This window comes from Kogia breviceps, chromosome 14 (assembly GCF_026419965.1).
Source record: "Kogia breviceps isolate mKogBre1 chromosome 14, mKogBre1 haplotype 1, whole genome shotgun sequence".
In the NCBI taxonomy this organism is placed as follows: Eukaryota; Metazoa; Chordata; class Mammalia; order Artiodactyla; family Physeteridae; genus Kogia; species Kogia breviceps.
This window is the reverse complement of record NC_081323.1, coordinates 68,525,006-68,541,282: the sequence shown is the minus strand read 5'-3', so window position 1 is coordinate 68,541,282 and position 16,277 is coordinate 68,525,006. Positions and strand designations below refer to the sequence as shown.

Genomic DNA, 16,277 nt, shown 5'->3' with positions numbered 1-16,277 from the left:
CCATTCTCTACGTCTGCATCTTTCTTCCTCCTGCTCCTAGGGTCATCAGAACCTTTTTTTTTTTTTTTTAGATTTCATATATGTGCATTAGCATGTGGTATTTGTTTTTCTCTTTCTGACCTACTTCACTCTGTATGACAGACTCTGGTCCATCCACCTCACCACAAATAACTCAATTTCGTTTCTTTTTATGGCTGAGTAATATTCCTTTGTATATATGTGCCACATCTTCTTTATCCATTCATCTGTGGGTGGACACTTAGGTTGCTTCCATGTTCTGGCTATTGTAAATAGTGCTGCAATGAACATTGGGGTACATGATTTTTTGAATTACAGCTTTCTCAGGGTATATGCCCAGTAGTGGGATTGCTGGGTCATATGGTAGTTCTAAGCTCAGCTCCTCTGGTCCAGGAGAACGGACAACCCTAGAACATCCTTGCTCCTACAGCCTCCTCTTCCCACCCCCTGCCCTGGGTGGAGAATCCTCAATATGGAGATGGACTCGAAGCCCTGGCGGGGGCGGGGGCGCGGGCACTTGGGGGGAAAAGAAGAGGCTGGGGGGAAGGTTGAGAAAGGCAAACTGAGGACACGCTGGAGGTGTACGGAGCCTTTGCGGGAGAAGCAGGTCCCACCCACACCACGCCCCTCCCACGCTGGGGGGAGATGAGGGTAGTCTGTTCCCACCCAGACTTCCTCTGGGGTTCCCAGGTCTAACTCCATCTCTAATCCAGAAACCGAAGCCGAGAGAGGCAGCTGGGACCCCCTCCTCCACCTCCACCGCGTCCAGGCATTGCTGATTGGCTGCGGGGAGCGGCGTCCCAGCCCCCCGGCTCCGAGGAGGGAGCCTAGAGGGTCGGAGGTGGGAGGTGCACAATCGGGCTCCGGGAGCCCCTCCCGAGTCCTTGCGCCCTGCGCCCTGCGCCCTGCGGGAGGGCTGAGCCGGGACTCCAGGCGAGCAGGTGCGGAGGGAGCAGAGGGGACCACGGCCGAGGGTAGAAGCAAGTCCTGCAGGGAGGGGCGCTGCTGCTCCAGCTGCTGCCTCGGCGGCAGCCACCACCGAGCCGGCGTCCAGAGCAGGGCTGGCAGGCCGGGCGCAGAGCTGCGGCGAGCGAGGGGCGCGCTCATGGAGCACACTCACGCCCACCTCGTAGCCAACAGCTCGCTGTCCTGGTCCCCCGGCTCGGCCTGCGGCTTGGGCTTCGTGCCCGTGGTCTACTACAGCCTCTTGCTGTGCCTCGGTTTACCAGGTGAGGGGCGTGGGGGACAGGGAGGGAAGACGGGGAGCCCCGAGTGCGGGGTGACCCTGCCCGGGACCCCTAGGCCTAGCCACCTTCTCGGTGCGATCCCTGACGCCCCCTCTGAAAAAGTTTACGCCTTAAGGGCAACTGCGGACATTTGCAGGCTGGGGGAAAGGAAGTTGCGGTGGCCTGGCGGGGACCGTGCGTGTGTGTGCGTCTCACGAGTGTACGCGGCAGGCGATGGGCAGGGTGTGAGTGGGGTCGGTGTGAGTGCGCGGGATTCGAGCGTGTCTGTGTGTATTTGTGTGCGCGACTGAAGCGGTCGGCGCCCGTGAGGGGGTCCGGGGGGGCTGTGTGTGTGACTCGACTGCAAGTCCGGACAGATGGTTTTGCGGGGGCCTCCCCTCTTCCGTCGCCCCCAGACTAGGGGCACCTCTGCCCCTCTGCCCAGCGGCGTGTCGCCGCCTGACCCGAGATGAAGCTGGAACCCCCGATCGTGGGCACTCTCTGGCCCCGGGGGGGCTCTGGGATGGAGCGAGGGATGAGCCCCCGCTGCCACCCTGAGGAACGCGTCCCCAGGCCGGCTAGAAAGAGTCGGGGCGGCTCCGGAACCATGCCCTGGACAGGGCAAGGGCACAGAGGTACACGCAGGCTGCCGAGGCCGCCACCTCAGGGGGTCACAGTCTCCTTGAGGACATGACTCACCCCTGGGCTTTGCCTCCTGGTCCACCCACCCTAGGTAGATCACAGCTGCTGCACATGTCTGGGCTGGTCCCACATCCTAGCCTCCTGTCCAAAGTATAGCTGAGACTTGTCCTGAGTTCCTGAAGAGACCTGAGCTGTTGGGAAGGGGCTTACTGAAGAGGGAGGGGGGAGTTGGTGCTTGCCACGGTCTCTGAGGGGGGGGCGGGCTTCCTGAGGCTCCAGCTTGAGAGGGACCTTTCTTCCAGATTGTCCCTGAGACAGTCTCTGTGGCAGAAAGATTCCTAAAGGTCACTTCCAGGAAGATGGGAGAGACGGACAGAAAGAAACAGGAAAAAAAAAAAAAAAATCCAATCCTATGTAAAGCCTAGAATCGTAACATCATCACCCCCACTGTCTTTAGCATCCTGGGATCCTGGGAACTTGGGAGCTAGATTTCTGAGAGCCTTGTGAGATTCCCTTTCCAAAACATTCATCTTGGTAGTCACGGCCCCTGCTAAGGTTGTTTAAATAAATCCTCCCTCCCAAATTTGGCAGGTTCGAGAAACCCTAAGTTTGCTAAGGCTGAGCCTCTCCCGCAGTGAGTGATGGGAATTTTATTACTAACTAATCGCTCTGGCTGCCCTCGCAGAGAGTCTAGCCTGATTCGCCCTGCTGGGGTGGTGACATGTGTCCTGTAATTACCTAGAGCTGGAATTGATTTCGGCCCAGTTCCCACCTCCTCATGTTGGCCCTCCTGAGCCTCTCCAGAGCTCTCCTTTGGCGAGTGTTTTTGAGAAGGTTGGTTATTTGCTGATCCAGAGAAGTGACAGGGCCCCTTTCTGACTCCTACCCCTCACCCCTCCATCTCCTCTTTGGACTCAAGAGTAACTACTCTCTCAGGCTTTTCTTCTGAAAACCCCTTAAGGGACAGAACCGTAAAGACGAGGAGAGGCTCTAAATGTGCAGAGCAGGGAAATGAGGGTGGGGAGAATGAGGGAAAGCTCAGACCTTCAAACACCTCAAGGTGGGAGTCAAGGTACCACACACCTTTACAGCTTAACTCCTATGCCACCTTGGACCTTCCTGACTCATTGAAATTGGCACCTATTATATGCCAGGCACATGCTCTTCAAGGCTGAGCTCAGGGCTTAGAGACTTAAAAGAGTGGGGGATTGTGATTAGAACTTGAAGGGCATTGATGTGTTCATACATTCAGAGTTATGACCACCTACTGTGTGCCAAGGGCTAAGGAGATGTAAAAAAAGTGACTCAGAGACCCCTAAGATGCAGTCTCTGAGGTCAAGGAGCTCATAAGTGGAGCTTATGATGGATGCAGAAAGACTAGACATTCTGGAGAAAATCAATTGGAGAAGCCAGGCTTGCAGGCTGGTTCAAAAGTGAAATCCTTCAGTCATTCTCTCAAAACCATAAGGGCAGACAAGTATGTCCTAGTGACTAAGAATGCAGACTGTAGAATGAAGCAGAGCTGGGTATTAATCTGTGAAACTTTCATGTATCTGTGCCTCAGTTTCCACATCTGTAAAATGGGCATTATGAGCGTACCTAGCCCTGAAATTGTGGTGAGAAGTAAAGATGTGGATGGAGGCGAGGGTGCAAGTGAAGCGCACAGCTCAGTGCCAGACACACCACACATTGATTGCTGCTGTGCTGCTGCAGTTGTGGTTATCATGAAGCTGCCTTGGTTATGAGGAGGAGGGGGGTTGCTCGGCCCTGCCTGAGCCAGAGAAGGGACTGGGAAGCATGCTGAGAAGAGCACTCAGCTCAGTGCGGTGCTTCTCTGGCTGAGCTCACTACAGTATTCCCCGCCCTGCCCCTAGCCCCAGCAATTCGCAAACCCTTGCTACCAGGCCTCCGACTGGGAGGCTCAGCTATGCTGGGTGTGAAGTAACAGACCGCAGGTCTTGGTAATATTGTTGAAAACTGAGATTTTAATTGAGTCACTTTTCCTGACAGTGGACTCACCCCAATTCCAAATTCTCGCCATGGTGGTTGGAGACGGAAAGAGTGATGGGGAATGGCTGTTTGGCAACAGGGGAGCTAGTAACTAGGGGAAAGTAGGGCTGTTTCTTAGCACTTTTCAGCCTCTAGATTGAAAGGAAGAGCTTGGGAAAGGCCATGTGGTCCAATCCCCTGCCTCTAGGAATTACCCCAGACAGTCCAATTTAACTGGTCTGGTGTGGGATCCACACCGTACTTCTAATGTGAAGTATAGGCAAAGCTCTGCCACTTAAGAATTCTTATTCTCTGTACCACAATCTTTCCTACCTATAAAATGGTGGTAACCATAGCGCACAGGCAGTGTATATTAAATAAGATAACCCATGTTAAAATGGCTTAGCACAGGGCCTGGACTGTGGAAAGCACTATCACTCAGTGCTTTCTCCACACTGGATCTTTTCCTGTATTAAATACTTATATTATTGCAGTGAATCCCCACCACATCCCTGTGACCCGTACAGGCCCTGAACACATTTTACAGAAGAGCAAACTGAGATTCAGAGACGTGGAGCGTCTCATCTACAGTCACACAGTCCAGCCAGTGTGCAAACACCTGCTCTTTCCATTGCATCCAGTGCCTTCATTACTGCCTCCTTTACTACTAGTTCTTTTAACTAACTTCAGTTCTTCGTGCTGTGGGCTCACTGGAGAAAATTGGTGTCCCAGCTGTTCCTAAAACTCCATCTCTTTCCTCCTCCATTTTAAATAAGCAAAATGTTTCCAACTTTTCAAAACACATACAATAAGCCAACAAAGTAGAGTTGGGGACACTGATTGGGCCAGCTGGGACAAGACAGTGCAAAGCCAAAGGCAGTGCAAGAGGAAAAGATGAGCCTGAATGCCTGGGGGAAGAGTGGGAGGGAGGACGGGTGAGCCCACCTGATAAGGAAGGAGTAGTGGAAAATTAAATTGAGATTTGAAAGATATTTTTAAAACTTTACCTTCTAAAAGGCACAATGGATGTTAAGGGAGACAAAGTGAAGAAGATGAAGCCTGAAACTGCATGCCACCCAGCAGAAGGGAGCATTTCCACAACTGCCTGCCTGCCTCTTGAGGGCTGGTGCAAGATGAAAGGAGACGATGAGTCTGTAGCCTGGCAGGTAGTAAGTGCTTTGACATGTGCTAGTTACTGTTGTTAACCACAGGTGGAAGAATGGTGGCTGCTAAGCTGGGCTGAGCCCTCCAGATGTGTTCTCTTTTGCCTGTAAAATCTTTAGAGAAAATGTAGTAAACAGATTAAGAGTACAAAGTCTGGAGCTGGACTTCTGGAGTTTGAGTCTTGGCTTTACTACTTATAAGCTGTGTGACTTTAGGCAAGTGGCCTTAACTCCTCTGTGCCTCAGTTTCCCCACCTATAAAGTGGGGATGATGATAATAATGGTACATAATTCATAGGGTTCCTGTAAGTATTAAATAAGTTAAGCACGTAACACAATGCCTGGCACACAGTGAGCACTCTGTAAGTCATTTTTTCGTCATTTAAAAATTAGGGAAATCAAGGAAAAATTCCCTACTTGCTTTATGACATCAGCTGTACTCTAATATCAAAACCTTTTCCATTACAGGAAAACTACCAACCAATCGTCCTCATGAACATAGTCATAAAAATCCTCAACAAGATATTAGCAAATCTAATCCAGCAGTATAGAAGAAGGTTAAGATGTAAGACCAAATTGGGTTTATCCCAGGAATGCAAGGCTAGTTCAACATTTAAAAATCATTTGCCATAATAACAATGTGATTCACCATATTAACTAAAAATCCATATAATCATTTTAACAAATGCAGAAAAATATTTGACAAAATTCAACGTCCATCCATTTGATAAAACCTTATCAAACTAGGAACAGGGAGAGAACTTCTTTAACCTGATAAGGGACATCTATAAATAACCTACAGCTAGCATCACATTTAATGATGAAAGTTGGAATGCTTTCCCCTTAAGATCTGGAACAAGGCAAGGATGTTCTCATCACTCCTATTCAGCATCATACTGGAAGTTTTAGCCAGTGCAACATGGCAAGAAGAAGGAAAAATAAACAGTTATACAGGAAGGAAGAAATTAAATTGTTTCTATTCACAGATGATACAATTACCTTCATAGAAAATCACAAAGACTCCATAATAAAAGTTCCTACGAACAAAATGAGTTCAGCATGTTTGCACACTGTTAATATGCAAAAACTCTATTGTATTTCTACATATTAATAATGAACAATTTGAAATTAAAAATTGGAATTTAAAAAAAAATAGATTTCCAGGTTCCCTTAAAAAATCAGAACTGAAAACATTAGGATCATGTTCCCAGAAAGTAGCAATTGGCTAGAGCTGAGTAATAGGCTGCTTTTCCTATGCAGCTGTGTGTGAGTATGTGTGTATGTGTGTGTACATACACACACATTAACTAGGTAATAACATTCATATTATTTGAAAACCTAAAAGTATAAAAAAGGCACACATTGCAAAGTCTCCCTCCCGTTCCTTTGCCCTGCTCACCAGTTCCCAAATCCACCCCATCATCACCACCACCACACAAGTAACCACTGCATTAGTATCCTAGTTTCCTATTTATTCTTTCAGAGTTTTTAAGTATATATACAAGCAAATATGAATAGAGGATTTCAACTCTCCTTTTTTTTTTACTCTCTCCAAAATGAGCACATTATTCACACCATCCTATATCTTGCTGTTTTTTCACTTAATATATCACCCAGAACAGTATATATAATGCTTTTTCATTCTTTAATGAAACTGCATAGTATTCCATTGTATATTTGTATCATAATTTAGTGGTTGCCCCCTCAAAAGCACACATGCACCCCAGTTCAAAACACTCCCTACATGGTGCACCTAATTCTCCTCTAAAACCTGTCTGGCCCCTCTTAATGTGCATTTGGCCTCAGGATCCTTGTTATAACAGTGGGAGAAAGAGCACTACATGAGGAATTCTGAATTCCAGGATTGGTTCTTGTAACAACTCACCGTGAGACATTGGACAAGTCATTCTTGATGGGTCTGTCAAAGGCCCAGGAAAGCTGGACTCTGCTTGTGTTACTCAGTTGGAGACATGGCCCATAGATGGGACATAAGTACAGACCAATGAAGTATCTATGCTGGAGGCTGCCTGGGTTGGCCTTGGGTTGGGGTTCAGAACAGTAGCTTTGTAATCCTTGTCTCCAACTAAGAGTTCAATAAACGTTATTAAACTTCTATGCCTGGCATTGTTTTGTGGCAATTTGAAATAAAACATGCAAAGGCTTCTTTTGTTTTTTTAATTTTTATTTATTCTTTATTTATTTATTTTTGGCTGCTTTGGGTCTTCGTTGCTGTGCACGGGCTTCTCATTGCAGTGGCTCCTTTTACTGAGGAGCACAGGCTATAGGCGTGCGGGCTTCAGTAGTTGTGGCATGCGGGCTCAGTAGTTGTGGCTCACAGGCTCTAGAGCACAGGCTCAGTAGTCGTGGGGCACGGGCTTAGTTGCTCTGCAGCATGTGGGATCTTCCTGGACCAGGGCTCAAACCCGTGTCCGCTGCATTGGCAGGCGGATTCTTAACCACTGCGCCACCAGGGAAGTCCTGAAGGGTTTCTCATAGTCCCTCGCACATTGTAGAAGCTCAACAAATAGTAGTTCACATTGTTTTTATTGCCTAACATGTCAATGTGTCCAAGCCCTGAAGCCACACACTGCTTTATACATAGGTCTTTTCCATAAATGCACAATTCCACTCCAAGTGTACCCACCAGACATGAAGCTCCTTTTCCTGGCAAACGAGGAGAGAATGATCCAATGGATTAAGCAATCAATGCCATCATAAGCCTAGGGAATTTGGACCCCTAAGAGAGCTGCCAGTGGTTCAGTGAAACCTCCAGAAATAATATCAGTCCAGAATACGAAATGGTCTTCAGCTAAAGCTAGTGAAGAGATTGACAAACACCGCCAGCAAGATCACCCTATAGGCTGCAGCCAGGATCGTGAACACAAGTGGAGCAGGAGGTGAACACAGATCCTGCCACTGAACCTCCATGTAGATCTGAAATATGTGGGCGATGTTTACAGGGGAAGCAGCCCTGCAATGCAGGGGGGGTGGGGAGGGCAGGTGTCTTGAATTCAGATACCTGCATGGGGCAGTCAGAGTATAAATGAACAAAATGGGCCAGTTTTAAGAACTGCTTCACTTATCCATAGAATTGTGCTTCCTTGCTGTTTTTCTGAAAAGACGTGGCTCTTTTGGTCTCTCATTTTCTCTCAATGATAGAGACATATGTACCAAAAACACCACCCTTTCCTCTTAATAATTGCTAGCACTTATGTAGCACTCATTATGTGCTAGAGATTCTTGAAAGCACTTCACGTACAGTAGCTTATTTAATTCTCACGACGACCCTTTGAGGCATGGATAAATATTATGCCCATTTTCCAGATGAGAACATCGAGACACTTACCCAAGGTCACATAGCCAGAAAATGACAGAGCAATATTCAATACTGCTGTCCAGCTTTATTATAAGAAAACGGCAGCACACGTGTAATGACAGCTGACAACTGACACTCAGGCTGGGTTGAGAGGTGGGGGTGATAGACAATAGGGAGGAGGGGGCCCTTGGGGGAGTTAGAAACTGCTACCACCACTCAGCTTTCCAGCCAATGGTCCAGTGTTGCCAAATTGTTCCAAAAACTCTAGAAATCCAGATTTTTATTTGAAATGTCCCAGTGTTTAAATGTTGGCAACTAACTCACAAATTTTAAAAACACTATGTGAGCCAGCATTGCCTGAGCCAAATCAAACATGTCTGCAGGCTTGATACAGCCCACCAGGCTGCTAATTCACAAACTCCAGAGTGGGCACATCTTCCAGAAGCACCAAGAAACACCAAGGGGGTAACAGTGAGTGGAGAATAAAAGCAAGAAGCTAGAAAGAGGAGCAAGAAATAATAGAGATGGAGACCCAAAGAAAATGTAGGTAAATCAGAAAAGCATGCCAACTCAGGAAACCAGGGACGTGGCATAAGCTGGAAGGAAAAGCTCCAAGAAATACCACACATTTCATGTTGATAATGTTTTGAAACACAAACCTACCATTTGGGGGGATGGGAATTGCCCTGAGAACCTGACAGCGTGGGCTCAGTGGTCCTCACACCTGGATTCAAGTTCTAACTTTGGGGCTTCTATTGGTGGGGCTGTGGCAGGTTGCTCAAATCTCTCTGAGCCTCCACGTTTCTGCCTGCATAATGAATGGAACAGTGCCTTTCTCACAGGGTTTATGCTACGGACAAAATGAGACAGTTCTCAGCTAGCCAGGGCCCGGAGCCCGCCACTCCATGGCTGCTGGTATTTGGTGAGTCCAAACACTTCCGTTTCACAAAATGAGGAAACTGAGACCTCACCCAGAGTCACAGAGCTGGGAATGACAGAGTCTGGACCAGAACTTAATTTTTCCAAGTCTCGCTTAGTTCACTTTTTACAAGATCACACGCTAGTGGTCTCTGAAGAGGAAGCAAAGTGATAAGAGTAAAGGAGCAGGGCTTCCCTGGTGGCGCAGCGGTTGAGGGTCCGCCTGCCGATGCAGGGAACACAGGTTCATGCCCTGGTCCGGGAAGATCCCACATGCCGCGGAGCGACTGGGCCCGTGAGCCATGGCTGCTGAGCCTGCGCGTCCGGAGCCTGTGCTCCACAACGGGAGAGGCCACAGCAGTGAGAGGCCCGCGTACCGCAAAAAAAAAAAAAAAAAAAAAAAAAAAAAAGGAGAGTCTCAGCTAGGTGCCAGTGTGTCTTTAACACCTTTACATATGTGCTAAATCTCCCTTTTTAACAGACACAGAGCAGACCTAGGGCTCGGCACCTCAGCAGGCAGCAGTATCTAGCTAGAATTTAATGGCACTCTTGTATTGTCATTGTATTTATTTTTAAGGCTACCTTCTGTTTACAACAGGGAGGTGTGTTTGTTATCCACGATTGTCAGATGTCCATGCTGTCCACCGTAGTCACCACCAGCCAGTGGCTGTTGAGCACTTGACATTTATTTATTTTTTAAATTATTTATTTATCTATTTATTTATTTTCGGCTGCATTGGGTCTTCGTTGCTGCACGCGGGCCTTCTCTAGTTGCGGCGAGCGGGGGCTACTCTTCGTTGCGGTGCGCGGGCTTCTCATTGCGGTGTCTTCTCTTGTTGCAGAGCACAGGCTCTAGGTGTGTGGCCTTCAGCGGTTGTGGCACGTGAGCTTCAGTAGTTGTGGCTCGCGGGCTCTAGAGCACAGGCTCAGTAGCTGTGGCGCGCGGGCTTAGTTCCTCTGCAACATGTGGGATCTTCCCAGACCAGGGCTCCAACCCGTGTCCCCCGCATTGGCAGGCGGATTCTTAACCACTGCGCCACCAGGTAAGTCCTGCAGTGCAACCTGCAGAACTGAGTTTTTTATTTCATTTCATTTTAATTAATTTACAATTAAAATCTGATACTTGACTCAGTTATTAGAAAATAACTGTGTGCTTGGAACAACTTGAGTATGTGAGTCTACTCTTTCAACTGTACATTTTATGACATCTAAACAGAGATCGAGGATTTCCAGTGAAAATTTAGCATCCATAGAGAGATGTGCTGCAAGTATAAAATACAGAGCAGACTCTGGACATTTAGTATGAGAAAAAGTTAAATATCTGGGTAATTTATGGTGATTACATTTTGGATGAACATGGTTACATAAAATATATTGTTAAAATTAATGTCAGAACTTCCCTGGTGGTCCAGTGGTAAAGAATCTGCCTTCCAATGCAGGGGACGCGGGTTGAATCCCTGGTTGGGGAACTAAGATCCCATGTGCCGCGGGGCAACTAAGCCCGTGCACCACAACTACTGAGCCCTTGCACCTCAACTAGGGAGCCTGCGTGCTGCAAATTACGGAGCCCACGCACTCTGGAGCCTGCGTGCCACAACTAGAGAGAGAAAAGCCCACATGCCACAACTAGAGAGATGCCCATGCACCTCAACAAAAAAATAAATAAAAATAAAATTAATGTCACCTGTTTCTTATTTTTTTAAATGAGGCTGCTAGAAAACTAAAAGTGCATGTGTAGTTCATATTACATTTATATTGGAGAGTAGTATTATATAAAGTATAAATTCAAGGAAAAAAAAGGCAAATCACTTTAAAACAAGATGCTAAGTAAGTAACAGTACAGGGGACATAAGAACGTGGCCAACGTCACAACACTGGTGGGCCAGTTACTGAAATCTGGGGAACACTCATCTAGTACAACGCTCTTGATGAAAACACTGAGGCCCAGAGAGGGCAAGGAAGTTCCCCCAAGGTTTCAGAGCTAATTAGGGGTGACCTTGACCCCAAACCTTCCCGATTCCAAATCAAGTGAGCTTTGGCCATTGCAGGGGGGATAATCCTGCCATCTCTACCCCCACCAAGGGAAACGTAAGGAACGTAGGGTCAGTGTGTGGGGAGGAAGTGGCGACCCTGGCGACCCTAGTGGGCTTCAAAGGGAGGGGACTTCTCTGTACGGATGACCCAGGAGCTTGGTCCTCCTATCAAGTGGAAGCAGAATGACTGGGGCTTCTCTCGAGGAAAGGCATGACCAGCTGAACTACACTGAGGGGAAGCTAGGGCTTTTAAGCCAAAGGTATGTTTTCATTTTGCCCCATGACGAAGAAGGAGGAGATGAGAAACCAGAGAGCACAAAATTCAATCCAGAGAGCATCTGCATTCGTTGATTCACTTACCCACCCATCCGTCCATCCATCCATCTGACCATGTGCCCGGCAGTGCCAAGTACCAGGCACTGTGCTAGGCATATGGCAAACCAAAGAAGAGCCCCGCCTTGCCTTTGTGCACATGTGAACACAACTACACACACACCACACACATACACACACACCACCACACACACAGATGGGGCGGACCAGCATGACCAGAAACCCGAATAAACGTAAACAGTCACCCGTGAAAAGATCATGAAGGAGAGAGAGAGGCACATGGAGACGGGGCCACCTGTGGCAGGAGGGGAGCTGGCGCCCGCACAGAGGGACAGAAGGGGCGACCGAGTCTGGGGGCCAAGAGGTGGCTGAGGTGGGGGAAGAACGTAGGTGTGAGATGAGAGCCAAGGGGAACAGGAAGCCAGAGCTTCATAAAAACCACGCACGTTGACCCTGAGTTGGGACAACACGTTCTGCAGTGTGAAGACCGATGGGTCCACCAGCGACTTCTTTCCTTGCCCATCGTTTGCCATTGATCGAGCTCAGGGGATTGCTGTTCTGCCCCAGACATTTCTTATCATTTTCAGCTAAGTGCAGAGCAAGCTGTCAGCCGTATCCCTTCACCCGAGGGCCTCTACACACACACAGATACACAGAGACGTGCATACGCAGACACGCACACGCAAACACACAGACGTATAGACAGACACACACACACACACACAGAGACATGCACACAAATACCACACAGACACACACTCCACAATCAAAGTCATAGAATGGCCAGCGATTCTGTTCTGGCTGCAGCCCTTGCTCTTAGCATTCCTGGCCTCACTCCACGGTTCAGCTCCACAGAACCGCTGACAAGAGCCACCATCTGCCTCTTGAAAGAGAAGCACCGGCTTCCCTGGAAGGTGGTAGAACAGGGCGGTGACTGCAGAGGGAACTCGACCCAGTGGGGCCAGTTTTTGAGGAGGGTGGGGATGGATGTTCCTTAAAGGAATCACACGACCCGCGCTCTTGACCTTCACAGAACGTGGTTCCTACACATGTCCGCCCTCCACACCCAGGACCCTCTTCCAGAACTCCACTGCCCCTGGCCAGGAGGGATCAGGGAAGTAACACTGGTTTAGGAATTAAGTTCCACTTTGCTAGCTGTAAGGTCTTGAGCCTATGCATGTGGGGGCCCTTTCACGTGCCAGGAACCCTTGTTGTCACTGGAGGAAAAGGAGGGGGACAAGCGGTCAGCAAGTAAGCCACGCAGCCACAAAGTCATGTTAGCTGGTGATGCATGCTTCGGGGATAAGAAGACGTGGTAGAGTGATGGGGGGCAGGCAAGGGCTCTCCAGGGAGCTGATGTCTGAGTGGAGGTTGGAATGAAGAGAAGCCGGGAGGGGGACCGCGCGCAGCCTCGGGGCTGGGATGTGAGGACCGAGAGGTGGGGACGAGGGAGTCACCGGCTGGATGCTGTGGGCCCTTCGGTCCAGCGAGGAGCTTGGATTTTACTCTAAGTGTTGCAAGACACACTAAGCAGGTGACATGACCTAATGTGAGGTTTTCCAAGGCCTGTCTAGCTGCTGTGAGAAGAATCGAGGGAAGGTGGTGCGGGGGGAACAGCGAGAAGCTGAGGAGGTGGCTGCCGTGGGAAGGGATGTGAAGGGTTTGGGCGCCGGCCCAGGGCAGGGCACGCGGTGGGAGTGCGGGTCAAGGGTCACGTTCACAGCCCTCACCTCCCACTCCTGCCCTCTCCACCATCTCCTCCGTCTCCAAGTAAAACAGAGGCAGCCAAAAGAAGTGAGCCAGCTAACGATGCTCTGGGACATGTGCCCGCCCCGGGGCTGTGGGGGGCGCCCGCGTTGGGAGGGCCACGGTCTCGGTCATGGCCATGGGCAAGTCCCGCTGATGACCCAGCTGTCAGCTGCAAGAGTCCTGATCAGAGAGGAAGCAAGTGCCTGGGTGAGAAGAATAGCGTCACCTTCAGCTCTGTCACTTGCAAATGAATGGGAGCGAGTTGTGGCCTGTTGTGGCAAAGGGACATTGTCACCGTGACTGCATTCAGTTCTGAGGACCAGGGGCCAGCAGGAGGAAGGGAGTAATGTCCCTAAGACTGAGGTGGAGACACTGAGGACATCTTGACCATGGGCAGAGAGAGCTCGTGGAAGGGGGAAGAAAAGGCTGGTCGCCTCTTGGATCTTCTCGGAATAGACCTTCTGGCCAGAAGAGGTGGGCTCTGAGAAATGAGAGGACTTTTTTTTCTGAATCGCTGTCAGCGCTAAATGCTGGTCAGATGCTTGCTAGCGAACACCGTTCTCAAGCCCCTCATTCACTTTCCAAAGAGGCCTGGTCTGGGGGGTCAACAGTCTCAGAACTTTTGGAATGTGAGAGTAGCTTGTTCAAGGTTTTCTTAAAATGCAGCACCTTCCCTATTAACATTCAGAGACAAGCTCATAACAATTCAGATTTCTCATGACTCTTGAGAAATTTTTAAGTCTGGCAAAACTGAGCTCTCCCTGACTGTCATCAGGTGCCCAGAACAAGGCAGCTCTGGTCACTTTACATGAAGCTGGTGCCGTCCAGTTCACCTCAGCCCCACCTCTCCCTACTCATGCCCAGCACAAAGAGTTTTTTCTTCTATCTGGCCTGCTTCTCTCACTCATGTCTCCTGCCTTGCCCCTCTAGGATTTGGAATTTTCTGTGTTAATGCCTTTCCTCAAATTTAACTATGTGTACAATACACACACATGCCATATCCATTTACACCATCACGCTTTGGGCCTCACAGCCACTTTCCAACCACTCTAAATGCTTTACTGCAAGAAAGGAAGTTGGTAAGACCTGGATTTGAGATCCACTGGACTTTCTAGGTGTGTGTAGCTAATTTCTCGGAGCCTCTATTTCCATATCTATCACATAAGGCTAAGAGTACCCACCTTGCTGAGAATACATGAGATGATGGACATCACGGGCCTGGCATGAGGCAGGTGCTTGAGGCCAAAAAAACAAAACATAAACCAGAAGCAATGCGATATTGTAACAAATTCAATAAAGACTTAAAAAGAGCGGTCCACATCAAAAAAAAAAAGAAAGACTGACAAGGATTTCTCATCTGATCCCCACTTGTGCTCTTAGGCTGCATAAAGGATCAGGCTCCATTTCATGAGGCCCTGCTTTGTGCCGAATGTTATAGGGGAAAACGATGTGGGAAAAGACAAAGATGATGGCGAAGTGGTCCCTTCAAGCACTCACACTCTAGTTAGGTAGGAAGGCAAATCAATAATCATGATACAATGTGACACATTCTATAACGGAAGTGAGGGTGAGGCATTTAAATTCCTGTGGGGCCTCAAACTTATCCCTGCCTGGGAGCATCAAAAAGATATTGAGTCAGGCGATGTGCCCTTGACAGTAGGCGCAGAGTCTGAGCCCTCTCTTTGACTCCAATGCCCTCTGGCATTGGCGCATGGCACGTGGTAAGAGGCTTGTTAAGTATTGGATGGGTGGATGGATGGATGGATGGATGGATGAATAAACAGATGACTGCCTTCTTAACTCCCTAAGTGTAATTTCCTTACTAATCTTGAAGAGACTGAAGAAAACATCTTGACTATAACCATCACCATCATCATCATCCACGATGCCTCATTTAATCCTCATAGCAGTGGCTGTGGAAATACTATGGAAATACTATGCTTACTTGGCAGATGGGGAAACTGAGGCTCTGAGAAGTCAAGTGAGCTGCCCAAGAGAATTCAGCCACTGAGCAGCAGAGCTGAGCTGTGACAAGCCCGTGCACCCCTGCTGGTGCCTGTGCTGCCACTGGGCCTGCAGTGGACATTGGTATTCAGAGCATCGGAGAAGACAAATGCTGTGTCTACAGACCTCTGCCTCGGTTCACCCCTCCAGCCTGGTGTTTGTAGGCATTCTGAGGGACTATGTCTTCCTTCATGATCGAGGACTCTCCTGGCGTCCGCATTGCCCTTTCCCCGAGCAGATGATTTAATTACTGGAAATTATTTTTAAGCAAGGACAGGAAGGTGAATTCCCTCTCCACCCCACACCTAACCTACAAAAAGGAAATTGAGTTGCTTCTTTTTTTTTTTTTTCAAGTGGCACATTGTGATGAAACAACTCCCTGGAAAACTCTGCCATCTTCCAGAGCCTTCCAAGGTCTCCTTTATCAGCCAGAAGTGGACTCAGTTCAACCAAGTGCTCAGAATTCCAAATCTAGTCCATGGGGTAAATGTTTATTGACCACCTATTATGTGCCAGGCTCTGTTTCTAATGCTTAAAAAGAGTCATCTGTAATAGCCATTAATGTCAATATAGTGTGGGCCAATATGCAGAGTGAATTAAAATTTACAAAGGGCTTTCTCATCCTTTATGAAACTGAAGTTAAGAGGAGTCAAATAGCTTTCCCAAGTTACTCCTAGTGAGCAGGCCTGAAAAACCAAAGCTACATCCTCGGACCTCAAACCAAGGGTTCCTTGTTTCACTAAATATACAAAGCTATTAAAGATAGGAATGAGTCCCCACAAATGAAGCCACCCCACTGAATCCTGCTAGGACTTCCCAGTATTCATTCATTTGAGAACTGAGTGCTCCCTACAGGTGCCACAAACAGATCTGGGATCCTGCCCTC

At 48.6% G+C, this 16,277-nt stretch overlaps 1 protein-coding gene across 1 annotated transcript in view; it reads left to right on the top strand.

Moving 5' to 3' along the window:
• The first annotated feature begins 1,123 nt into the window (after nt 1-1,123).
• GPR139 (G protein-coupled receptor 139) overlaps nt 1,124-16,277 on the top strand; it is a 38,786-nt gene continuing 23,632 nt past the window's right edge. Inside the window, exon 1 of the mRNA XM_059037030.1 lies at nt 1,124-1,247. Coding sequence (XP_058893013.1) covers nt 1,124-1,247 — 124 coding nt within the window. The remainder of the gene's footprint in view (nt 1,248-16,277) is intronic.